General features: G+C 39.9%; 1 protein-coding gene across 2 annotated transcripts in view; it reads right to left on the bottom strand.

Annotated features, from left to right (window-relative positions):
- zgc:112980 (uncharacterized protein LOC503706 homolog) overlaps window positions 1-14,066 on the bottom strand; it is a 40,762-nt gene extending 26,696 nt beyond the window's left edge. For both annotated transcript variants that reach the window (XM_061913981.1, XM_061913991.1), the window contains exons 1-8: window positions 13,934-14,066; window positions 6,975-7,120; window positions 6,788-6,896; window positions 6,613-6,703; window positions 4,014-4,164; window positions 3,858-3,948; window positions 3,654-3,779; window positions 33-95 (exon numbers count right to left, since the gene is read on the bottom strand). In XM_061913981.1, coding sequence (XP_061769965.1) covers window positions 33-95; window positions 3,654-3,779; window positions 3,858-3,948; window positions 4,014-4,164; window positions 6,613-6,703; window positions 6,788-6,896; window positions 6,975-7,110 — 767 coding nt within the window. In that variant the 5' untranslated portion in view covers window positions 7,111-7,120; window positions 13,934-14,066. The remainder of the gene's footprint in view (window positions 1-32; window positions 96-3,653; window positions 3,780-3,857; window positions 3,949-4,013; window positions 4,165-6,612; window positions 6,704-6,787; window positions 6,897-6,974; window positions 7,121-13,933) is intronic.
- Between the last annotated feature and the right edge of the window lie 5,020 nt (window positions 14,067-19,086).

Below are 19,086 nucleotides of genomic sequence, written 5' to 3'. Positions count from 1 at the left end.
GTTTAAGAGCGCCACACAAGATGGTTCCCTACCTTTGCATTAGCATCACTTTGGCATTGGTGACGAAAGCGGAGGATGACTTACAAGAGGAAAGCCTGCAGAGACAATAGGAATAATCAAGAAATGTTTTTGATCACACTGCGGCGGGGGAGCATCCCGATACACCGGCGTGGCGAAGTTGGTAGTCTGAGGGTTATTGGTTCAATCCCCACCTTCTACAATCCTAGTCACGTCCGTTGTGTCCTTGGGCAAGACACTTCACCCTTGCTCCTGATGGGTACTGGTGAGCGCCTTGCATGGCAGCTCCTACCCTTAGTGTGTGAATGGGTGAATGTGGAAATACTGTCAAAGCGCTTTGGGCTCCTTAAAAAGGGGTAGAAAAGCGCTATACAAGTACAACCCATTTCAGTTCTCATAAGATACCGCTACGATATCAGCAGGAATCATAAATACATTCTTACATTATTTTGTAGGGTGGAACGTTAGAAAAGGCTTGATCAAGTAAAATTAGTCAAACAACAGTGGTATGTATGAAAAACAAATATACTATTGTCTGGAATTGACTTTTGGCCTGATTTACTCAAGGTGTGTGTGTACTAAAACTCGTGAAAACTAAATAGCACACTCAAAGCTGATCTACTAAATGTGCGCGTGGATTCCATCTATTAAGTGAGCAGAATAAGGCAAGCAATCTATTTTGCGTCTCGGTTTTCCTTAATATACAAAATGTATGTTGATCACCAAAACTGCCACAATCCTGGGAGGAAAAAATGCAAATATAATTACTTAACACACGCAAAGTGCTTAATCAACACTCAACACCGTTTTGCAAGCATTATTTGGCGTTCTATTTAGCACGTGTCAGAAGGAGGTGCAAACAGACAGTTCCAAATATCGCTGCAGGATCAGCAGTGCTCAGTGCAGCAGACAGACAGACAATTCTGTGTGTGTGTTCTATGTCATCTATTCCCAATGTAATTTTATTGTTGCTGCTGGATGACTTACAGGGCTGGATAAAATGTATTTACTTTATGTGTTTTGGTGTCTGCCGGCATTTTTTTTGTCATTTGCTATTAATTAGGAAATCCATTAGTCCATCATATTCCGCATATCCCAGGATGAGTTGCGGGAGCAGCAACCTAAGCAGAGAAGCCCAGACTTCCGTCCCCCCAGATCTCTGGTGGATCCAGCTGGGACAGTCTCTCCAATGTGTTCTTGGTCTTCCCCGTGATCTCTTACCGGTCAGACGTGCCCTAAACACCTCTACAGGGAGGCGCATCCTGACCAGATGCATGAACCAATTTATCTGGCTCCTCTTGATGTTGAAGAGCAGCAGCTTTACTCTGAGCTCCTCCGGGATGACAGAGCTTCTCACCCTATCTCTTAGGGAGAGCCCCACCACCCGATGGATAAACTCAATTTTGGCCGCTTCTACAAGTGTTTTTGTCCTTTCAGTCCTAACCCACAGCTCATGACCATAGGTGCGCATGGTAACGTAGATCGACAGGTACATTGAGAGCTTTGCCTTTCGGCTCAGCTCCTTCACCACAATGGATCGATATAGGATCCGCATCACTGCGGACACCACATCGATCTGCCTGTCGAACTCACGATCCACTCTTCCCTCACTCGTGTACAAGACTCTGAGGTATTTGAACTCCTCCACTTGGGGAAGGGTCTTCTCCCCAACCCGGAGATGGCACTACACCCTTTTCCGGGCGAGAAACCTGGCCTTGGACTTGGAAGTGCTGATTGTCATCCCAGTGAGAGCTGTAGATCCTGGCCAAATGAATCCATCAGGACCACATCATCTGCAAAAAGCAGAGACCTAATCCTGTAGCCACCAAATCGGATCCCCTCAATGCCTTGACTGCGCCTAGAAAATGTTGTCCATAAAAGTTGTGAAAAGAATCAGTGATAAAGGGCAGCCTTGGAGGAGTCCAACCCTCACTGGAAATGCGTCCGACTTACTGCCGGCAATGCGGACCAAGTTCTGACACTGATCGTACAGAGAGCGGACCGCCACAATCAAACAGTCCGATACCCTGTACTCTGAGCACTCTCCACAGGACTTCCCGAGGGACACGGTCGAATGCCTTCCCCAAGTCCACAAAGCACATGTAGACTGGTTGGGCAAACTCCCATACACCCTAAAAGACCATGCCGAAAGTAAAGAGCTGGTCCACAGCTCCACGACCAGGACAAAAACCACACTGTTTCTCCTGAATCCAAGGTTCGATTATCTGGCGTAGCCTCCTCTCCAGTACATCTGAATAGACCTTACCGGGAAGGCAGTGCTTCTCAAATATTTTCCGTTACACCCTCTTTACAATGAAGAAAATATTTTGTGCACCCCCCCCACCATGATTATAAATAGTATATTTTGTTTATAAAATTGTTATAACCATAACTCTGTGTTTAACATCGTAAGTATATTAACATTGAAGGAAACAACACACCAGCCTTTCCCTCATCTCCCACCGTAGTTACAGTGAAGCAAAGTGCTGCATTGGTTTCATCATAAAACATGTTCCTCGAGGTCACACGCGCCCTCCTATTATCGAAACACGCCCCACCATTTGAAAGAACTGGTCTAAGGTGTTTTATTCTGCTTAAAAGGTGGAAAACATTCCTGTTACAGTCTATATGGTTAATATATCTTTACCACCAGACCTTCGTAACTTGGACTCAATATCCCTCTTCAAATCAAGACTCAAAACACACCTATTTCTGACTGCTTATTCATTGTAATCATCATATCTATCTTTGTTGTTGTCATTTTTATCCAATTTGATTTTATTGTTTTGATTTTGTACGGTGTCCTTGAGTGCCCAGAAAGGCGCTTTATTAGTAAAATGTATTCTTCTTGTTACTGTATTTTTCTGACTATTCATAGTTTCGCCGGGGGTGTGATTTATACTCAGGAGCGACTTGTGTGAAATTATTACCACATTACTGTAAAATATCAAATAATATTATGTAGCTCATTCACGTAAGAGACTAGATGTATAAGATTTCATCGGATTAAGCAATTAGGAGTGACAGATTGTTTGGTAAACATATAGCATGTTCTATATGTTAGTTATTTGATTGACTTTTATCGTAATATGTTACTTTAACATACCAGGCACATTCTCAGTTGGTTATTTATGAGTCATATAACATACACTTATTCAGCCTGTTGTTCACTATTCTTTATTTATTTTAAATTGCCTTTCAAATGTCTATTCTGGGTGTTGGGTTTTATCAAATAAACTTCCCCCAAAAATGCAACTCCAGTGCGACTTATATATGTTTTTTTCCTTCTTTATTATGCATTTTCGGCAGGTGCGACTTATAGTCCGGAGCGACTTAAACTCCGAAAAATATGGTATTATTATTATTATTATATATAAAGGTACATGTTTTTGCTGATATTCGGTCGATATAAATAACGGAGCACCCGTAATCCACACACCAATTTATTATTAGGTGCTTGGAAAAATATCCAGTGCAAGAACAGTTTCTTAATTAATGGATCTTTTCATTTAGCTTGATAAGGTCAAGTATTAGAAACTGTACCAGTCACGAGTAGTGAATCACTTCAATAAATACCTTTCTGAAGGTGTCAATTTAAAGTATTGCATGTCAAGATGGATGCGTGTGTTTTTTACCGTCCAAGTAGGAGGTGTGGAATAAACTCCTCCGCTGCTCCCAGCCTCATGACGGCCGCAGCTCTGTCGTCTTCCTTGTCCGCTGCGTTCAAGAACGCTGACACGCACTTGTACACGGGGGTGTAGCTGAAAGGAAAAAGAGCCAAAGTCCTGTCTAAATGTACGTAATTATACAGTGGGTGAGTGTAAAAAGGTGTCACTCACTCGTGTACAAGGCCATCGCCCACATGCTTGCCGTGAAGGAACACCGTGTAGTTGTCTTTAAGTTGGACTTTGAAGCTCCGCAACAGCGTCTCTGTTGGAGGCATTCGGTGACATGAAAGACACATCAACGGTGAACTTGGGGAAGTAGAGGGGTACCTGCATGTCGGAGTTTGTCGTCAATTTCAGAGAGGGTGAACTTGAAGGCCTCCAGTTGGCCCAACAGCAAGCTGTTTCGGAGACCGTTCCAGAAGTCGCTCTTCTTGTGGCTGTTGCAGTGGCACACTTGGCTCAGTTGCCACTTTTCACACTGTAAAACACACACAAGTCCCAAAACACAAGCTAGGCATAAACACTGCACCAATTAACACTATCAGCAAAAAGCAAAGTCAACAAAACTTTTAGTTCAGGTATCACATCAAAGAACCATGGATGTTCTTGTGGACGCTCCAGCAACACGTACTGCAAGTCCAGTGAGGATGCAACGTAAATGATTCCACCACAGTAAGCACCTTTTTAGCCCTAGTTTGGTATCTTTTACGGTCTTGTTTGCCTTCTAAAGCAGTTGCATCTCCCACACTCGACTGGAGGCTTCGGCTTCAGATGCGGAAATGTGTTTATTGTGCTGTTGCCCCCCTTTTTTTAATTTTTTTTTTTTTTTAAACGTTTGCCATGTGCATTCATTTGTTTCACGCATGTTGCCACAAAACCAAAGTAAGGACCACACGTCTCGCTGTCGTTAACATGAGGGGTGCAACAATTAATCGAAATTGTCGACAATGAAATTTGTTGTTGACAATTATATTTGTCCACACTCGTGTTTTTTCAGGCGAAAGCGGGTCCCCGCATGGTCACTTTAAAAACATTGCCAGTGAAAACATTTACTCATGTTGTTAAAACATGAATACCTTGCTCCTTTTGCAAAGCTGACCTTGTGTTTTCATGGCAGTACATCTGTGGTACGAGAGCATTTAAATCGAAGGCGTGATGTAGGACGTCTGGAGGAAGGATGTGGACTCAACATCGGTAAGAGTGTTAGCTTGTACCTTGCTAGCTAGTTAACAAGTGTGAGACAAAGTTGTCTAAAAAAAAAAAAAACTTGAACTATAATTTTTGCCAAAGTCAGTCAGCTTGAGTTGTCTACATCAATTCAAGTACTTTTTAAAGCAGCGTCAATTTAACAATGCAATAAAAACACACAGACAGGCATCGTATGTTTAGACATACAATCTGATAGCTAACATGTTAAGAATTAATCAATTTTATATTTTTAATAGATTGAGTCTATTAGAGTTTTAAAACTGCCAAGATTTAATAGTAGAGACGTCGGATAATGGGTTTTTTGCCGATATCCGATATTGTCCAACTCTTAATTACCGATTCCGATATCAACCGATACAGATACATACAGTCGTGGAATTAACACATTATTATGTCTAATTTTGTTGTGATGCCCCGCTGAATGCATTAAACAATGTAACAAGGCTTTCCAAAATAAGTCAACTCAAGTTATGGAAAAAAAATGACAACATGGCACTGCCCTATTTATTATTGAAATCACAAAGTCCATTATTTTTTTTAACATGCCTCAAAACAGCAGCTTGGAATTTGGGACACGCTCTCCCTGAGAGAGCATGAGGAGGTTGAGGTGGGCGGGGCTGAGGTGGGGGGCGGAGGGGCATGCGGTAGCGGGGGTTGTATATTTTAGCGTCCCGAAAGAGTTAGTGCTGCAAGGGGATCTGGGTATTTGTTCTGATGTGTTACAGTGCGGTTGTACTCCCGAAATGTGATTGTCATTCTTGTTTGGTGTGGGTTCACAGTGTGGCGCATATTTGTAACAGTGTTAAAGTTGTTTATACGGCATTCACTTGTGTGTGTGAAAACTGTAGATATTATGTGACTGGGCCGGCATGCAAAGCAATGCCTTTAAGGTGTATTGGCGCTCTGTACTGCTCCCTACGTCCGTGTACCACTACGTACAGCGGCGTTACTAAAAGTAATACATTTCACTTTTTGAAACGATACTGATAATTTCCGATATTACATTTTAAAACATTTATCGGCCGATAACATCGGCAGTCCAATATTATCGGACATCCCAAATTAATAGTCAATATACCAGAGTACAACTTTTTAAACATTATCAGAAAATGTTTGTTTTCTTTTTGAGAGAGATAGATGTGTTGTTTTATTTGCTGCTATTTTAACTGTTTTTTAATAGAATTCCAAGGTTAATGGTTTTTAAGCACTTTGCCTTTTCTTTTTTTGAGATTAGCAACATTTTATTTTTTGCAATAGCTGCATGAGAAGCAGTTACAGTATAAATGAATATTTATGAATTAAATAGTCATCTTTATTGTCTGTAAGCACATGCCTAAAATAGCTTAAGTTGCATTTAAAAGTTGATGTAAAAATTAGAGCCATTAAATATGTGTACGTTTTATTATCCGACAAGTCTTAGGCTAGTCATTGACTCATCGAACATCAAAATAGTTGTTAATTGCAGCCCAAGTTAGCATTAGCCATGTTTTTCTAGGTGTGCCGTGCAAGCTACGGAAGCTCCTGGGGGCAAAAAGTATGGCGGAGCATACTTTGCATTTTTGTTTTTTTAACAGTCTGTGACAAAAAACGAATACATCGATAAAATCGCTACATGGCCCATGCCTAATTACAAGGTGTACCAAATTCTCAGACGGTAGTCCTACACCTCCATATTGACTGTTGTGTGCGCGTTCAAGTTCATGGAGGCCTCACATACCGTCGACGCCAGCTTGTCACAGATATAGCAGAAGCACTGCTCGCACTTGTTCTGGTTCCCAGAAACAGGAGCCACACAGTTGTCTGAAGCTCTAAAGATGAAAGAAGACAGGATGTGTCCAGTGGATTAAAATATAAGTATTCACATTACAGTGCGGTGAGGAAAACGGCCTCACGTGAAAGGGTGTATGGTGCAGTCGTAGCGCGCGTGCGGTAAAAGTTCAGCGGGTCGGGCGAAGGTGACGACCAAGTCTTCGTTTATCTTACTGGGAGACAGCGTAAGGTCTGCAACACAGGAGATTGAGACTACTTGGTGACCCAACTGCATACAAGAGAAATGACCACAGTGGGGACGTCAATTACCTTTACTGCGAACGTCTTCCGTCTCCATAAGGAGAACAGACGCTTCACTGAGGGAAATTTCCAGGATGTCATCATCATCATCGTCGTCATCGCTGAGGATGATGACGACTTCTCCATTATCCACGACTGTGCACATTACAAACAATCTGAAAAAAAAGACCCGTCATCTTGTCAGGAACATGTGACAGGTAGGGCTTTGTCGATATGGCCTTTTTTTAATATCTCAATATTTTCAGGCCATGTCATGATCCACGATATATATTATGGCTGCGAATCTTTGGGTGTCCCACGATTCGATTCAATATCGATTCTTGGGGTCACGATTCGATTCAAAATGGATTTTTTTTTTTCGATTCAACACGATTCTCGATTCAAAAAAGATTTTTTTTTCCCGATTTAAAAGGATTCTCTATTTATTCAATACATAGGATTTCAGCAGGACCTACCCCAGTCTGCTGACATGCAAGCAGAGTAGTATATTTTTTGTAAAAAGCTTTTATAATTGTAGAGGACAATGTTTTATCAACTGATTGTAATAATGTAAATGTGTTTTAACTATTAAACTAACCAAAAATATGACTTTTTTTTCCTTTATGAAAACATTGGACACAGTGTGTTGTCAAGCTTATGAGATGCAATGCAAGTGTAAGCCACTGTGACACTAGTGAAGTGAATTATATTTATATAGCGCTTTTTCTCTAGTGACTCAAAGCGCTTTACATAGTGAAACCCAATATCTAAGTCACATTCAAACCAGTGTGAGTGGCACTGGGAGCAGGTGGGTAAAGTGTCTTGCCCAAGGACACAACGGCAGTGACTAGGATGGCGGAAGCGGGAATCAAACCTGCAACCCTCAAGTTGCTGGCACGGCCATTCTACCAACCGAGCTAAACCGCCCCAACTATTGTTCTTTTTTTTTTTTTTTTATAAATGTCTAATGATAATGTCAGTGAGGGATTTTTAATCACTGCTATGTTGAAATTATAACTAATATTGAGACTGTTGTTAATATTCATTTTGGTTTCACTACTTTTGGTTTGTTCTGTGTCGTGTGTGTCTTCTCTCAATTGCTCTGTTTATTGCAGCTCTGAGTGTTTCTGGGTCAGGTTTGGTTTTGGAATTGGATTGCATTGTTATGTATTGCTGTGTATTTTGTTTTGTTGGATTGACAAAAATAAAAAAATCACCCCAAAAAAATTGATTTTTTTAAAAATGAGAATCGATTCTGAATCGCACAACGTGAGAATCGCGATTGAAATTCGAATCGATTTTTCCCCCACCCCTAATATATATATATTGATATTTTGCCTTAGCCTAGAATGAACACTTGATGCATATAATCACTGCAGTAAGATGATTCTATGTGTCTACATTAAAACATTCTTGTTCATACTGCATTGATATTTACACTCATTTTAAACTTTCATGTAGAGAGGGAAATCACAACTAAGTCAATTGACCAAAAATGTATTTATTAAACAGATATTAAGCAGTGGCACAAAACCCATGACGACTCACGACCTTTGTATTGTGAGGCAGACGCACTAACCCCCCTCTCACCGTGCCGCCCCATGTAAATCAATTAGGTCTGGGCGATATATATGATTTATACGATATATCGCGGGTTTGTCCCTGTGCGATATAGAGAATGACTATCGTAATATTCGAGTATACGTTCTCACGCAGTTGCTTTTAGCTGCGGGCATTACACTTCAGGCTCTTCTCACTCTTTCCTGTGTCTCCTTCTCACAGACATCATCCGCAAATTCTTACACACGTCACATACTGTCACGTCATACGTTACATGCCAACATAGCCGTAAGAGTGGGAATACGAGAGAAAGAAGGTGCGGATCTGGTAACAAATGAAGGAAGACTTTATTTCCAATAAAAACAGCAGGGGATCCATCGTCTGGCGGTGGTTCGGCTTCAAGTGGGAATATGCCGAACAGGCAACCGTAGTTTGTCAAGTGTGGGGGCAAAAGCGTAGCTATAAAAAGTAGCATTACTGCTAATGTGTAGCATCATTTGAAAAGTCACTCGCTAGAGAATGAAGAAAATTTAATAACGTCTGTAGTAACCTACCACATAGTGAAGGACGAATACTATTTGATTTCCTAATATACAGCTCATTTTTATTTGACACTTAAAATGTCTCTGACAATCTTGCAATTTATGTTTTGGAAATGACTTGAATGTTTGTGCTACTGCTTAATAACTTTAATAAATACACTTTTGGTGAATTGACTTAGTTGTGATTTCCCTCTCTGCATGAAAGTTTAAAAGTAGCATATATGAATGCAGTATGAAGAAGAATGTTTTAATGTATACACATATAGTCTTCATACTGCTGTGATTATATGCATCAAGTGTTCATTCAAGGCCAAGGCAAAATATCGTAATATACCGTATTTCCTGGAATTGCCGCAGGGCATATAGTATGCGCCTGTCTTGAATTACTGCCGGGTCAAACTCGCTTCGCAAAATTAGCGCATGCTCAGTATTACCGCCGGGTCAAACTCGTGACACTTCCCCTGTCATCATTTTTTAAATGGAGGAGGCTGATTTTAATACCGGTAATTTGAAATCACATAAAGGGAAGAAGATTATGAGTTATTCAGTAGGATTTAAAGGCCTCCTGAAATTAGATTTTCTTATTTAAACGGGGATAGCAGGTCCATTCTACGTGTCATACTTGATTATTTCGCGATATTGCCATATTTTTGCTGAAAGGATTCAGTAGAGAACATCCACAATAAAGTTTGCAACTTTTGGTGCTAACAGAAAAGCCTTTACCGGAAGTCGCATACGATGACGTCACATGTTGATGGCTCCTCACATATTCACATTGTTTTTAATGGGAGCCTCCAACAAAAACAGCTATTCGGACCGAGAAAACGACAATTTCCCCATTAATTTGAGCGAGGATAAAAGACTCGTGTTTGAGGATATTGATTAGATTAGATTAGATTAGATAGTACTTTATTCATTCCGTCAGGAGAGTTCCTTCAGGAAAATTACAATTTTCAGCACAATCCCATTCAAGATCAGACAAACATTACAGGGAGACAGAACAGGATCGCTGACGGGTCTGCCGGCTTCCAGCGCCCCTTACAAAAAAAGATGAAATACAGGTAAACAGGGGGGGGGGGATAGAAGATTAAGATTAAATAAAAAAATCGGTGATAGCGACGGACAAGAAAAAAAAAAAAAAAAAAAAAAAAAAAGAGTTTAAAAAAAAAAACGCGATTGCATTGAGACAGATTCAGAAGTTTTTAGAGACTTTTACTAGGATAATTCTGGGAAATCCCTTATCTTTCTAATGCGTTGCTAGTGTTTTAATGAGTTCAACAGTAGCTGATAGTCGGAAGGGTGTCTCCACGGGTGTCTTGACACCAATGTCTCAGCGAAGTCGACGGCAGCTTTATGGACGGCGCCAGCTCAGCTGATCTCCGGTAAGAAGAGACTTTTTTCCACAATTTTCTCACCGAAACCTGCTGGTTGACATTCGGTCAGAATCCATGTTCGCTTGACCGCGCTGTGGTCCATAGTAAAGTTCCACCTGCGTGAATTTTAAACAAGGAATCACCATGTGTTTGTGTGGCTAAAGGCTAAAGCTTCCCAACTCCATCTTTCTACTTTGACTTCTCCATTATTAATTGAACAAATTGCAAAAGATTCAGCAACACAGATCTCCAAAATACTGTGTAATTATGCCGTTAAAGCAGACGACTTTTAGCTGTGTGTGTGCGCAGCGCTCATATTTCCTAACAGCCCGTGACGTCACGCGAACACATCCTCATTACGTGACGTTTTCAAGAAAAAAAACTCCCGGGAAATTTAAAATTGCAATTTAGTAAACTAAAAAGGCCGTATTGGCATGTGTTTCAATGTTAATATTTTATCATTGATATATAAACTATTAGACTGCGTGGTGGGTAGGGTTGGGTATCGAGTATTGAGTGGAAGGGGGACTAACTTTCCGATCCTCCCGGAATCGTTCAAAAGTTTAAATTTCGATTCCTAGTTTTGATACCCAGTCCGCCGACCGGAAGAAGAAGCCGCTGAACACCAACGAAGAAGCGCCCACCGCCAGAAGTGTTAGCATAGCCGGGCCTATGTAGCCGAGCGAGCCAGTCAAGCATGGATAGCGGGCGTCGGCGGTCGAAAGTGTGGCTTTATTTTACGAAAAAAAATTAAATATTGGCGAAATGTAACACGTGCGACAGGACTGTTTCGTGTTTAGGAGGGTGCACGTTGAACATGATGAAGCACCTCCGAGTTCATGGAGTACAAATAAATGCGTTGTCCCGTCTTCGACGCGCTGCGCCGACCGTCCTCCTCTGCCTCTTCCTCTGGCTCCGACGCCCAGCCTGGCACCTCGGTGACTGCACTGCAGTCCGAATCCGGTAAGTAAAACAATATATATGCAATAAAAAATGTGTTTTGCGCCAACGTTGAGCCAGATAACAAATTAGCCCGCATATTTTTTCATAGACAATTTACAACCTGCTAGCCAGGCTCCGCGATATGCTCAGCGTACTCCGTTCACCGTAGGGGCAATGGGAAAGATGTCGGTGCCACAGACGGAAGAGTGCCACAGAAAGGTCACTGCACACATAGTCAAAAGACTGCATCCCTTTTCAGAGGTGGAATCTCCAACATTTAGGTTAGTTAAGCAATAACGTCCGAGCTAAGCTAATTGATACTGGGCTAAACAGTAACAGCAACATTACATGTTTGTTTATGTTTGCAGGGATATGGTGAAAACTCTCAACCCAAAATACATACGACCTTCCAGGGACTACCTGGCAAACACATTGATCCCAGCATGGTACAAGAAGAATCGGAATCGAGAAACGTCAGGAATTGGAATGGAAACAAAGAATCGGAATCGTTCGAATTCAAACGATAACCAACCCTAATGGTGGGTAGTAGTGGGTTTCAGTAGGCCTTTAAGGTCCAAGCCTACATCACACTCAAATTTTTACTGCATGCCTTTGGTAAGTTCCGGAGTGAGAAGAGGTTTTAAAATAATTAGCGCATGCTTACTTTTACTGCAAGCCTTGGGTTAGCGCAGGAGTGAGAAGACGTTTTAAATTAATTAGCGCCCCGGCTGCAATTCAAGGAAATACGGTATATGAATGCAGTATGAAGAACAATGTTTTAATGTACACACATATAATCACCATACTGCTGTGATTATATGCATCAAGTGTTCGTTCAAGGCCATGGCAAAATATCGAGATATTTATCGTATATCGCGATATGGCCAAAAAATATCACAATATTAAAAAAAGGCCATAGCGCCCAGCCCTAAAATCAATTATATTTAAAAATTTCACAGATGCATACATCATTTAAATAAATGATTTAAAATTTAAAGGCCTACTGAAACCCACTACTACCGACCACACAGTCTGATAGTTTATATATCAATGATGAAATATTAACATTGCAACACATGCCAATACGGCCGGTTTAGTTTACTAAATTACAATTTTAAATTTCCCGTGGAGTTTCCTGTTAAAAACGTCGCGGAATGATGACGCGTGTTTGTGACGTTATTGGTTGGAGGGGACATATTAGCCAGCACCGCTTGCGGCTAAAAGTCGTCTCTTTTCATTGCATAATTACACAGTATTCTGGACATCTGTGTTGCTGAATCTTTTGCAATTTGTTCAATTCATAATGGAGAAGTCAAAGTAGAAAGATGGCGTTGGGAAGCTTTAGCCTTTAGCCCCACAAACATGGTGATTCCTTGTTTAAAATTCCCGGAGGTGAAGCTTTACTATGGATCAGAGCGGTCAAGCGAACATGGTTCCCGACCACTTGTCAACTGGCAGGGTTCGGTGAGAAAATTATGGTAAAAAGTCGCCTCTTAACGGAGATCAGCGGAGCTTGCGCCGTCCATGCAGCTGCCGTGACTTCCCTCAGAGACTGGCGTCAACACACCCGTGGACACACCCCTCCGACTATCAGGTACTATTTAACTCACTAAAACACTAGCAACACAATAGAAAGATAAGGGATTTCCCAGAATTATCCTAGTAAATGTGTCTAAAAACATCTGAATCACTCCCAATGCAATCGCCTTTTTTTTTCTTTTTTCTAGTCCTTCACTATCAATATCCTCATCCACGAATCTTTCATCCCCGCTCAAATTAATGGGGAAATTGTTGCTTTCTCGGTCCGAATAGCTCTTGATGCTGGATGCTCACATTATAAACAATGTGAGGATGTGAGGAGCCCTCACACTGGTGACGTCATCGTCTGCCACTTCCGGTAAAAGCAGGGCTTTTTTATTAGCGACCAAAAGTTGCAAATTTTATCGTCAGTTTTCTCTACTAAATGAATTCAGCAAAAATATGGCAATATCGCGAAATGATATAGCATGAGTCATAGAATGGACCTGCTATCCCCGTTTGAATAAGAAAATCTCAATTCAGTTCATGTAGACACAAATAATCATCATACTGCTGTGATTATATGCATCAAGTGTTCATTCAAGGCAAAATATTGTAATATATATCGTTTATCGCGATATGGCCTTAAAAAATTTCGCGATATTTTAAAAAAGGCTATATCGCCCAGCCCTAAAATCAATAATATTTTAAAATTTCACACAGATGCATACATCATTTAAAATACATGGTTTAAACTTTAAAAAACATTTCAAAATATTTCAATAAAGTCTACCTCCCCACATTTACGTGATGTACTTTAACGTGAATTGTTATATAAAACGACTGAATTGTTATATAAAACGACTGAATTGTTACTTTACTTCGGCTAGCTCGCTAAGTACTTCACGCCACTTGGGTGAGGGGTCGACAAATGACTGACACACGGGGAACATTAGACTTTTTTTTGTCACATTTTAAGTAATAAGTGTGATTCTAATTGAGAAAAAGCTGGCATTTACTTCAGGACAATGTCGACCAAAAGAAGATTACTTACTGACGTCGTCCACTTCCCAACTTTTTCGCGCCACGCACCGCAGCTCTTCCGCTTTTTTCTTCTTCTTGCTTTGTAGAGACTTCCGCTTTTCTTCTTCGTGAACTTTATTATGCAGACGTAGGCTCGACCAACCTTACCGACACCATGAAAGTTATGTTCATTCTCATAAATATGCGCTTTTTGCCCCGTTGTACAAATATATTTTCTATATTTTTATATAGTTTACAAACTCAATCTACTAAACACAAGAAGGCTTAGGGGCCGAGCAGACAAATCATTTTAATTTAGATTTTATTTACGGATTTCACACAACTGACTTTATTTTTGCTTCATTGTGTGAAATAATTTAAATATTTTGTCCATATAATTACATTGTCTAATAGTGTTATTTGGTTGCATTATTCACAAATACGTCGATAAAAAATTATCAACATTCATATATGCAACAACAACATATCGATCAATCAATCAATGTTTATTTATATAGCCCTAAATCACTAGTGTCTCAAAGGGCTGCACAAACCACAACACAATAGCGGTATAGCTCGGTTGGTAGATCGGCCGTACCAGCAACTTGACGGTTGCAGGTTCGATCCCCGCTTCCGCCATCCTAGTCACTGCCGTTGTGTCCTTGGGCAAGACACTTTACCCACCTGTTCCCAGTGCCACCCACACTGGTTTAAATGTAACTTAGATATTGGGTTTCATTATGTAAAGCGCTTTGAGTCACTAGAGAAAAGCGCTATATAAATATAATTTACTTCACAAACCACAACGACATCCTCGGTAGAGCCCACATAAGGGCAAGGAAAACTCACACCCAGTGGGACGTCGGTGACAATGATGACTATGAGAAACCTTGGAGAGGACCGCATATGTGGGCAACCCCCCGGCCCATTCTAAAAAAAATACTATAATAAAAATTTAAAACGTAAAAGAGTGTAATTTGGGACGGCGTGTCGCAGTGGAAGAGTGGCCGTGTGCAACCCGATGGTCCCTGGTTCAATCCCCACCTAGTACCACCCTCGTCACGTCCGTTGTGTCCTGAGCAAGACACTTCACCCTTGCTCCTGATGGGTGCTGGTTAGCGCCTTGCATGGCAGCTCCCTCCATCAGTGTGTGAATGTGTGTGTGAATGGGTGAATGTGGAAGTAGTGTCAAAAGCGCTTTGAGTACCTTGAAGGTAGAAAAGCACTATACAAGTACAACCCATTTATTTATTTATTTATAAAAGAGTAAACAGTGACATCAATCAATCAATCAATCAATGTTTACTTATACAGCCCTAAATCACTAGTGTCTCAAAGGGCTGCACAAACCACTACGACATCCTCGGTAGGCCCACATAAGGGCAAGGAAAACTCACACCCAGTGGGACGTCGGTGACAATGATGACTATGAGAACCTTGGAGAGGAGGAAAGCAATGGATGTCGAGCGGGTCTAACATGATACTGTGAAAGTTCAATCCATAATGGATCCAACACAGTCGCGAGAGTCCAGTCCAAAGCGGGTCCAACACAGCAGCAAGAGTCCCGTTCACAGCGGAGCCAGCAGGAAACCATCCCAAGCGGAGGCGGATCAGCAGCGCAGACATGTAACAAGATAAGTTGCAATGTTGACACTAGTAAAGTGAATTATATTTATATAGCGCTTTTCTCTAGTGACTCAAAGCACTTTACATAGTGAAACCCAATATCTAAGTTACATTTAAACCAGTGTGGGTGGCACTGGGAGCAGGTGGGTAAAGTGTCTTGCCCAAGGACACAACGGCAGTGACTACGATGGCGGAAGCGGGAATTGAACTTGCAACCCTCAAGTTGCTGGCACGGCCGCTCTACCAACCGAGCTATGCCGCCCCACTAATAACACAAAGCTGCTATGCGGACTGTTATTGACCTGCTGAAGACTCCAATTAAACTGACTTTATTTTTGCTTAATTGTGTGACATAATTTACATATATTGTCCATTTAATAACATTGTCTAATAGTATTATGTGGTTGCATTATTCACAAATACGTTGATAAAAAAAATGATCAACATATAGATCAGTGGTACTCAACCTTTTTTCAGTGATGTACCCCCTGTGAACATTTGTTTAATTCAAGTACCCCCTAATCAGAGCAAAGCATTTTTAGTTGAAAAAAAAAGAGATAAAGAAGTAAAATACAGCACTATGTCATCAGTTTCTGATTTATTAAATTGTATAACAGTGCAAAATATTGCTCATTTGTAGTGGTCTTTCTTGAACTATTTGGGAAAAAAGATATAAATATAACTAAAAACTTGTTGAAAAAAAAACAAGTGATTCAATTATAAATAAAGATTTCTACACATTGAAGTAATCATCAACTTAAAGTTCCCTCTTTAGGGATTGTAATAGAGATCCATCTGGATTCATCAACTTCATTCTAAACATCCATCCATTTTCTACCGCTTATTCCCTTTCGGGGTCGCGTGGGGCGCTGGCGCCTATCTCAGCTACAATCAGGCTGAAGGCGGGGTAAACCCTGGACAAGTCGCCACCTCATCGCAGGGCTAACACAGAGAGACAGACAACATTCACACTCACATTCACACACTAGGGCCAATTTAGTGTTGCCAATCAACCTATCCCCAGGTGCATGTCTTTGGAAGTGGGAGGAAGCCGGAGTACCCGGAGGGAACCCACGCAGTCACGGGGAGGACATGCAAACTCCACACAGAAAGATCCCGAGCCTGGATTTGAACACAGGACTGCAGGACCTTCGTATTGTGAGGCAGACGCACTAACCCCTCTGCCACCGTGAAGCTTTTCTTCATAAAAAAAATAAATCTTTAACATCAATATTTATGGAACATGTCCACAAAAAAATCTTGCATTGTTGTATTTTTTTTCACAGTTTATGAACTTTAATTCATATTTTGTTGAAGTTTTATTCAATAAATATGTTTATAAAGGATTTTTGAATTGTTGCTATTTTTAGAATATTTTGGAAAAATCTCACGTACCCCTTGGCATACCTTCAAGTACCCCCAGGGGTATGCGTACCAGTATTTGAGAACCACTGATATAGATCTCCTTTGGACTGGACTCTCACGGTTGTGTTGGATCCACTATGGATTGAACTTTCACAGTATCATGTTAGACCCGCTCGACATCCATTGCTTTCGGTCCTCTGGGGGTGTTGCCCACATCTGGGGTCCTCTCCAAGGTTTCTCATAGTCATCATTGTCACTGTCACCGAGGTCCCACTGGGGTGAGTTTTTCCTTGACCTTATGTGGGCTCTAACGAGGATGTCGTTGTGGTTTGTGTTGTGGCTTGTGCAGCCCTTTGAGACACTGGTGATTTAGGGCTATATAATTAAACATTGATTGATTGATATGCAACAACAACAACATATATGCTATCTGTTGTTTTGTTCCCTATTTTGAGTGTACAAAAATGAAGTTGTATGTTACTGAGTCCGACCTGGACATAATATGGACTAGACCAGTGGTTCTTAACCTTGTTGGAGGTACCGAACTCCACCAGTTTCATGTGCACATTCACCGAACCCTTCATTAGCGAAAAATAAAACTTGTTTTTCAAATTAAAGAAAAAGTTATATGTTTTGGTAACACTTTAGTATGGGGAACATATTCTAAGTAACAACAACAAAATTTAGACTTATTTGGACACTACAGGAGCATATTCTAAGTAATAAAGACTTAATTTTGAGTTACTTGGTTAGGGGTTAGGGTCAAGGTTAGAGCCTTAGGGTTATAATAATAACTCATAAATAAGTACTTAATAATGACTAGTTAAGAGCCAATATGTTACTAATTTGCATGTTAATAAGCAACTAATTAATGGTGAATATGCTCCCCATAGTACAGTGTTACCATGTTTTTTTTACTGGTGCACAAAATGAACCGTGCATGAACATCACCTTGTTCAAAGAACAAAACCAACACAGTGCATAATTTTGACTTTAACTCAAGATTTCAACTTTATCTCATAATTCCGCCTATTTGTTCATTTTGACTTTTTAGCTCATAATTATGACTTTACCTCATAATTTTGACTTTTTAGCTCACAATTTTGCCTTTTATCTCATAATTTTGCCTTTTTATCTCATAACTGACATTTTAGCTCATAATCTTGCCTTTTTATCTAATAATCTGGCCTTTTTTATCTCATAATTGTGACTTTTTATCTCATAATTGTGACTTTTTATCTCATAACTGACTTTTTATCTCATAAGTGACTTTTTAACTAATTAATTTTATGACTATTTAGCTCATAATTTTGACTTTAAAGATCATAACTTAGGCTTTTTAGCTCATAATTTAGATTTTGTAGCTCATAATTATGACTTTTTAGCTCATAATTGTGACTTTTTATCTCATGAATTTGATTTTTTATCTCATAATTGTGACTTTTTATCTCATAATTTCAACTTTAACTCATGATTTCAATTTTATGTCATAATTCTGTTTGTTAATTTTAACTTTTTATCTCATTATTTAGACTTTTTAGCCCATGATTATGACTTAACCTCATAATTTTGACTTTTTATCTCATTAGATTTTTTATCTCATAATTGTGATTTTTTTATCTCATAATTTCAATTTGATCTCATAATTCCGTTTGTTAAATTTAACTTTTTATCTCATTATTTAGACTTTTTAGCTCATAATTATGACTTTACCTCACAATTTTGACTTTTTATCTCAGAATTGTGACTTTTTATCTCATAACTGAATTTTTAGCTAATTCATTTTGTGACTTTTTAGCTCATAATTTAGGCTTTTTAGCTCATAAGTTAGACGTTTTAGCTCATATTTATGACTATCTCATAATTGTGACTTTTTATCTCATAATTGTGACATTTTATTTCATAATTGTGATTTTTTTCATCTTATAATTTAGACTTTTTGGCTCATAATTAAAAATTACCATTGAGCTATTTTATTAAAGTGGTGGAAACGGGCTTCCATAATATAAACAACATAATGTCCAGACTAAAAAATAACATCATGCAAAGTTTATGAGTTCCTAACTAATACATTTAACATGAATCCAAACAATAGCAAGGTCTATTAAACTTCAGATTTCCGGGTAGAATTATCTACACATTTAAGGACCTTGATCAGTCTCTGCCTTACACAAAAGATGATTATTCATTACA

This window comes from Nerophis ophidion, linkage group LG01 (genome assembly GCF_033978795.1).
Source record: "Nerophis ophidion isolate RoL-2023_Sa linkage group LG01, RoL_Noph_v1.0, whole genome shotgun sequence".
NCBI classification, from domain to species: domain Eukaryota; kingdom Metazoa; phylum Chordata; class Actinopteri; order Syngnathiformes; family Syngnathidae; genus Nerophis; species Nerophis ophidion.
Note: the sequence above shows the minus strand (reverse complement) of the source record. Positions and strands in the feature narration are given on the sequence as shown.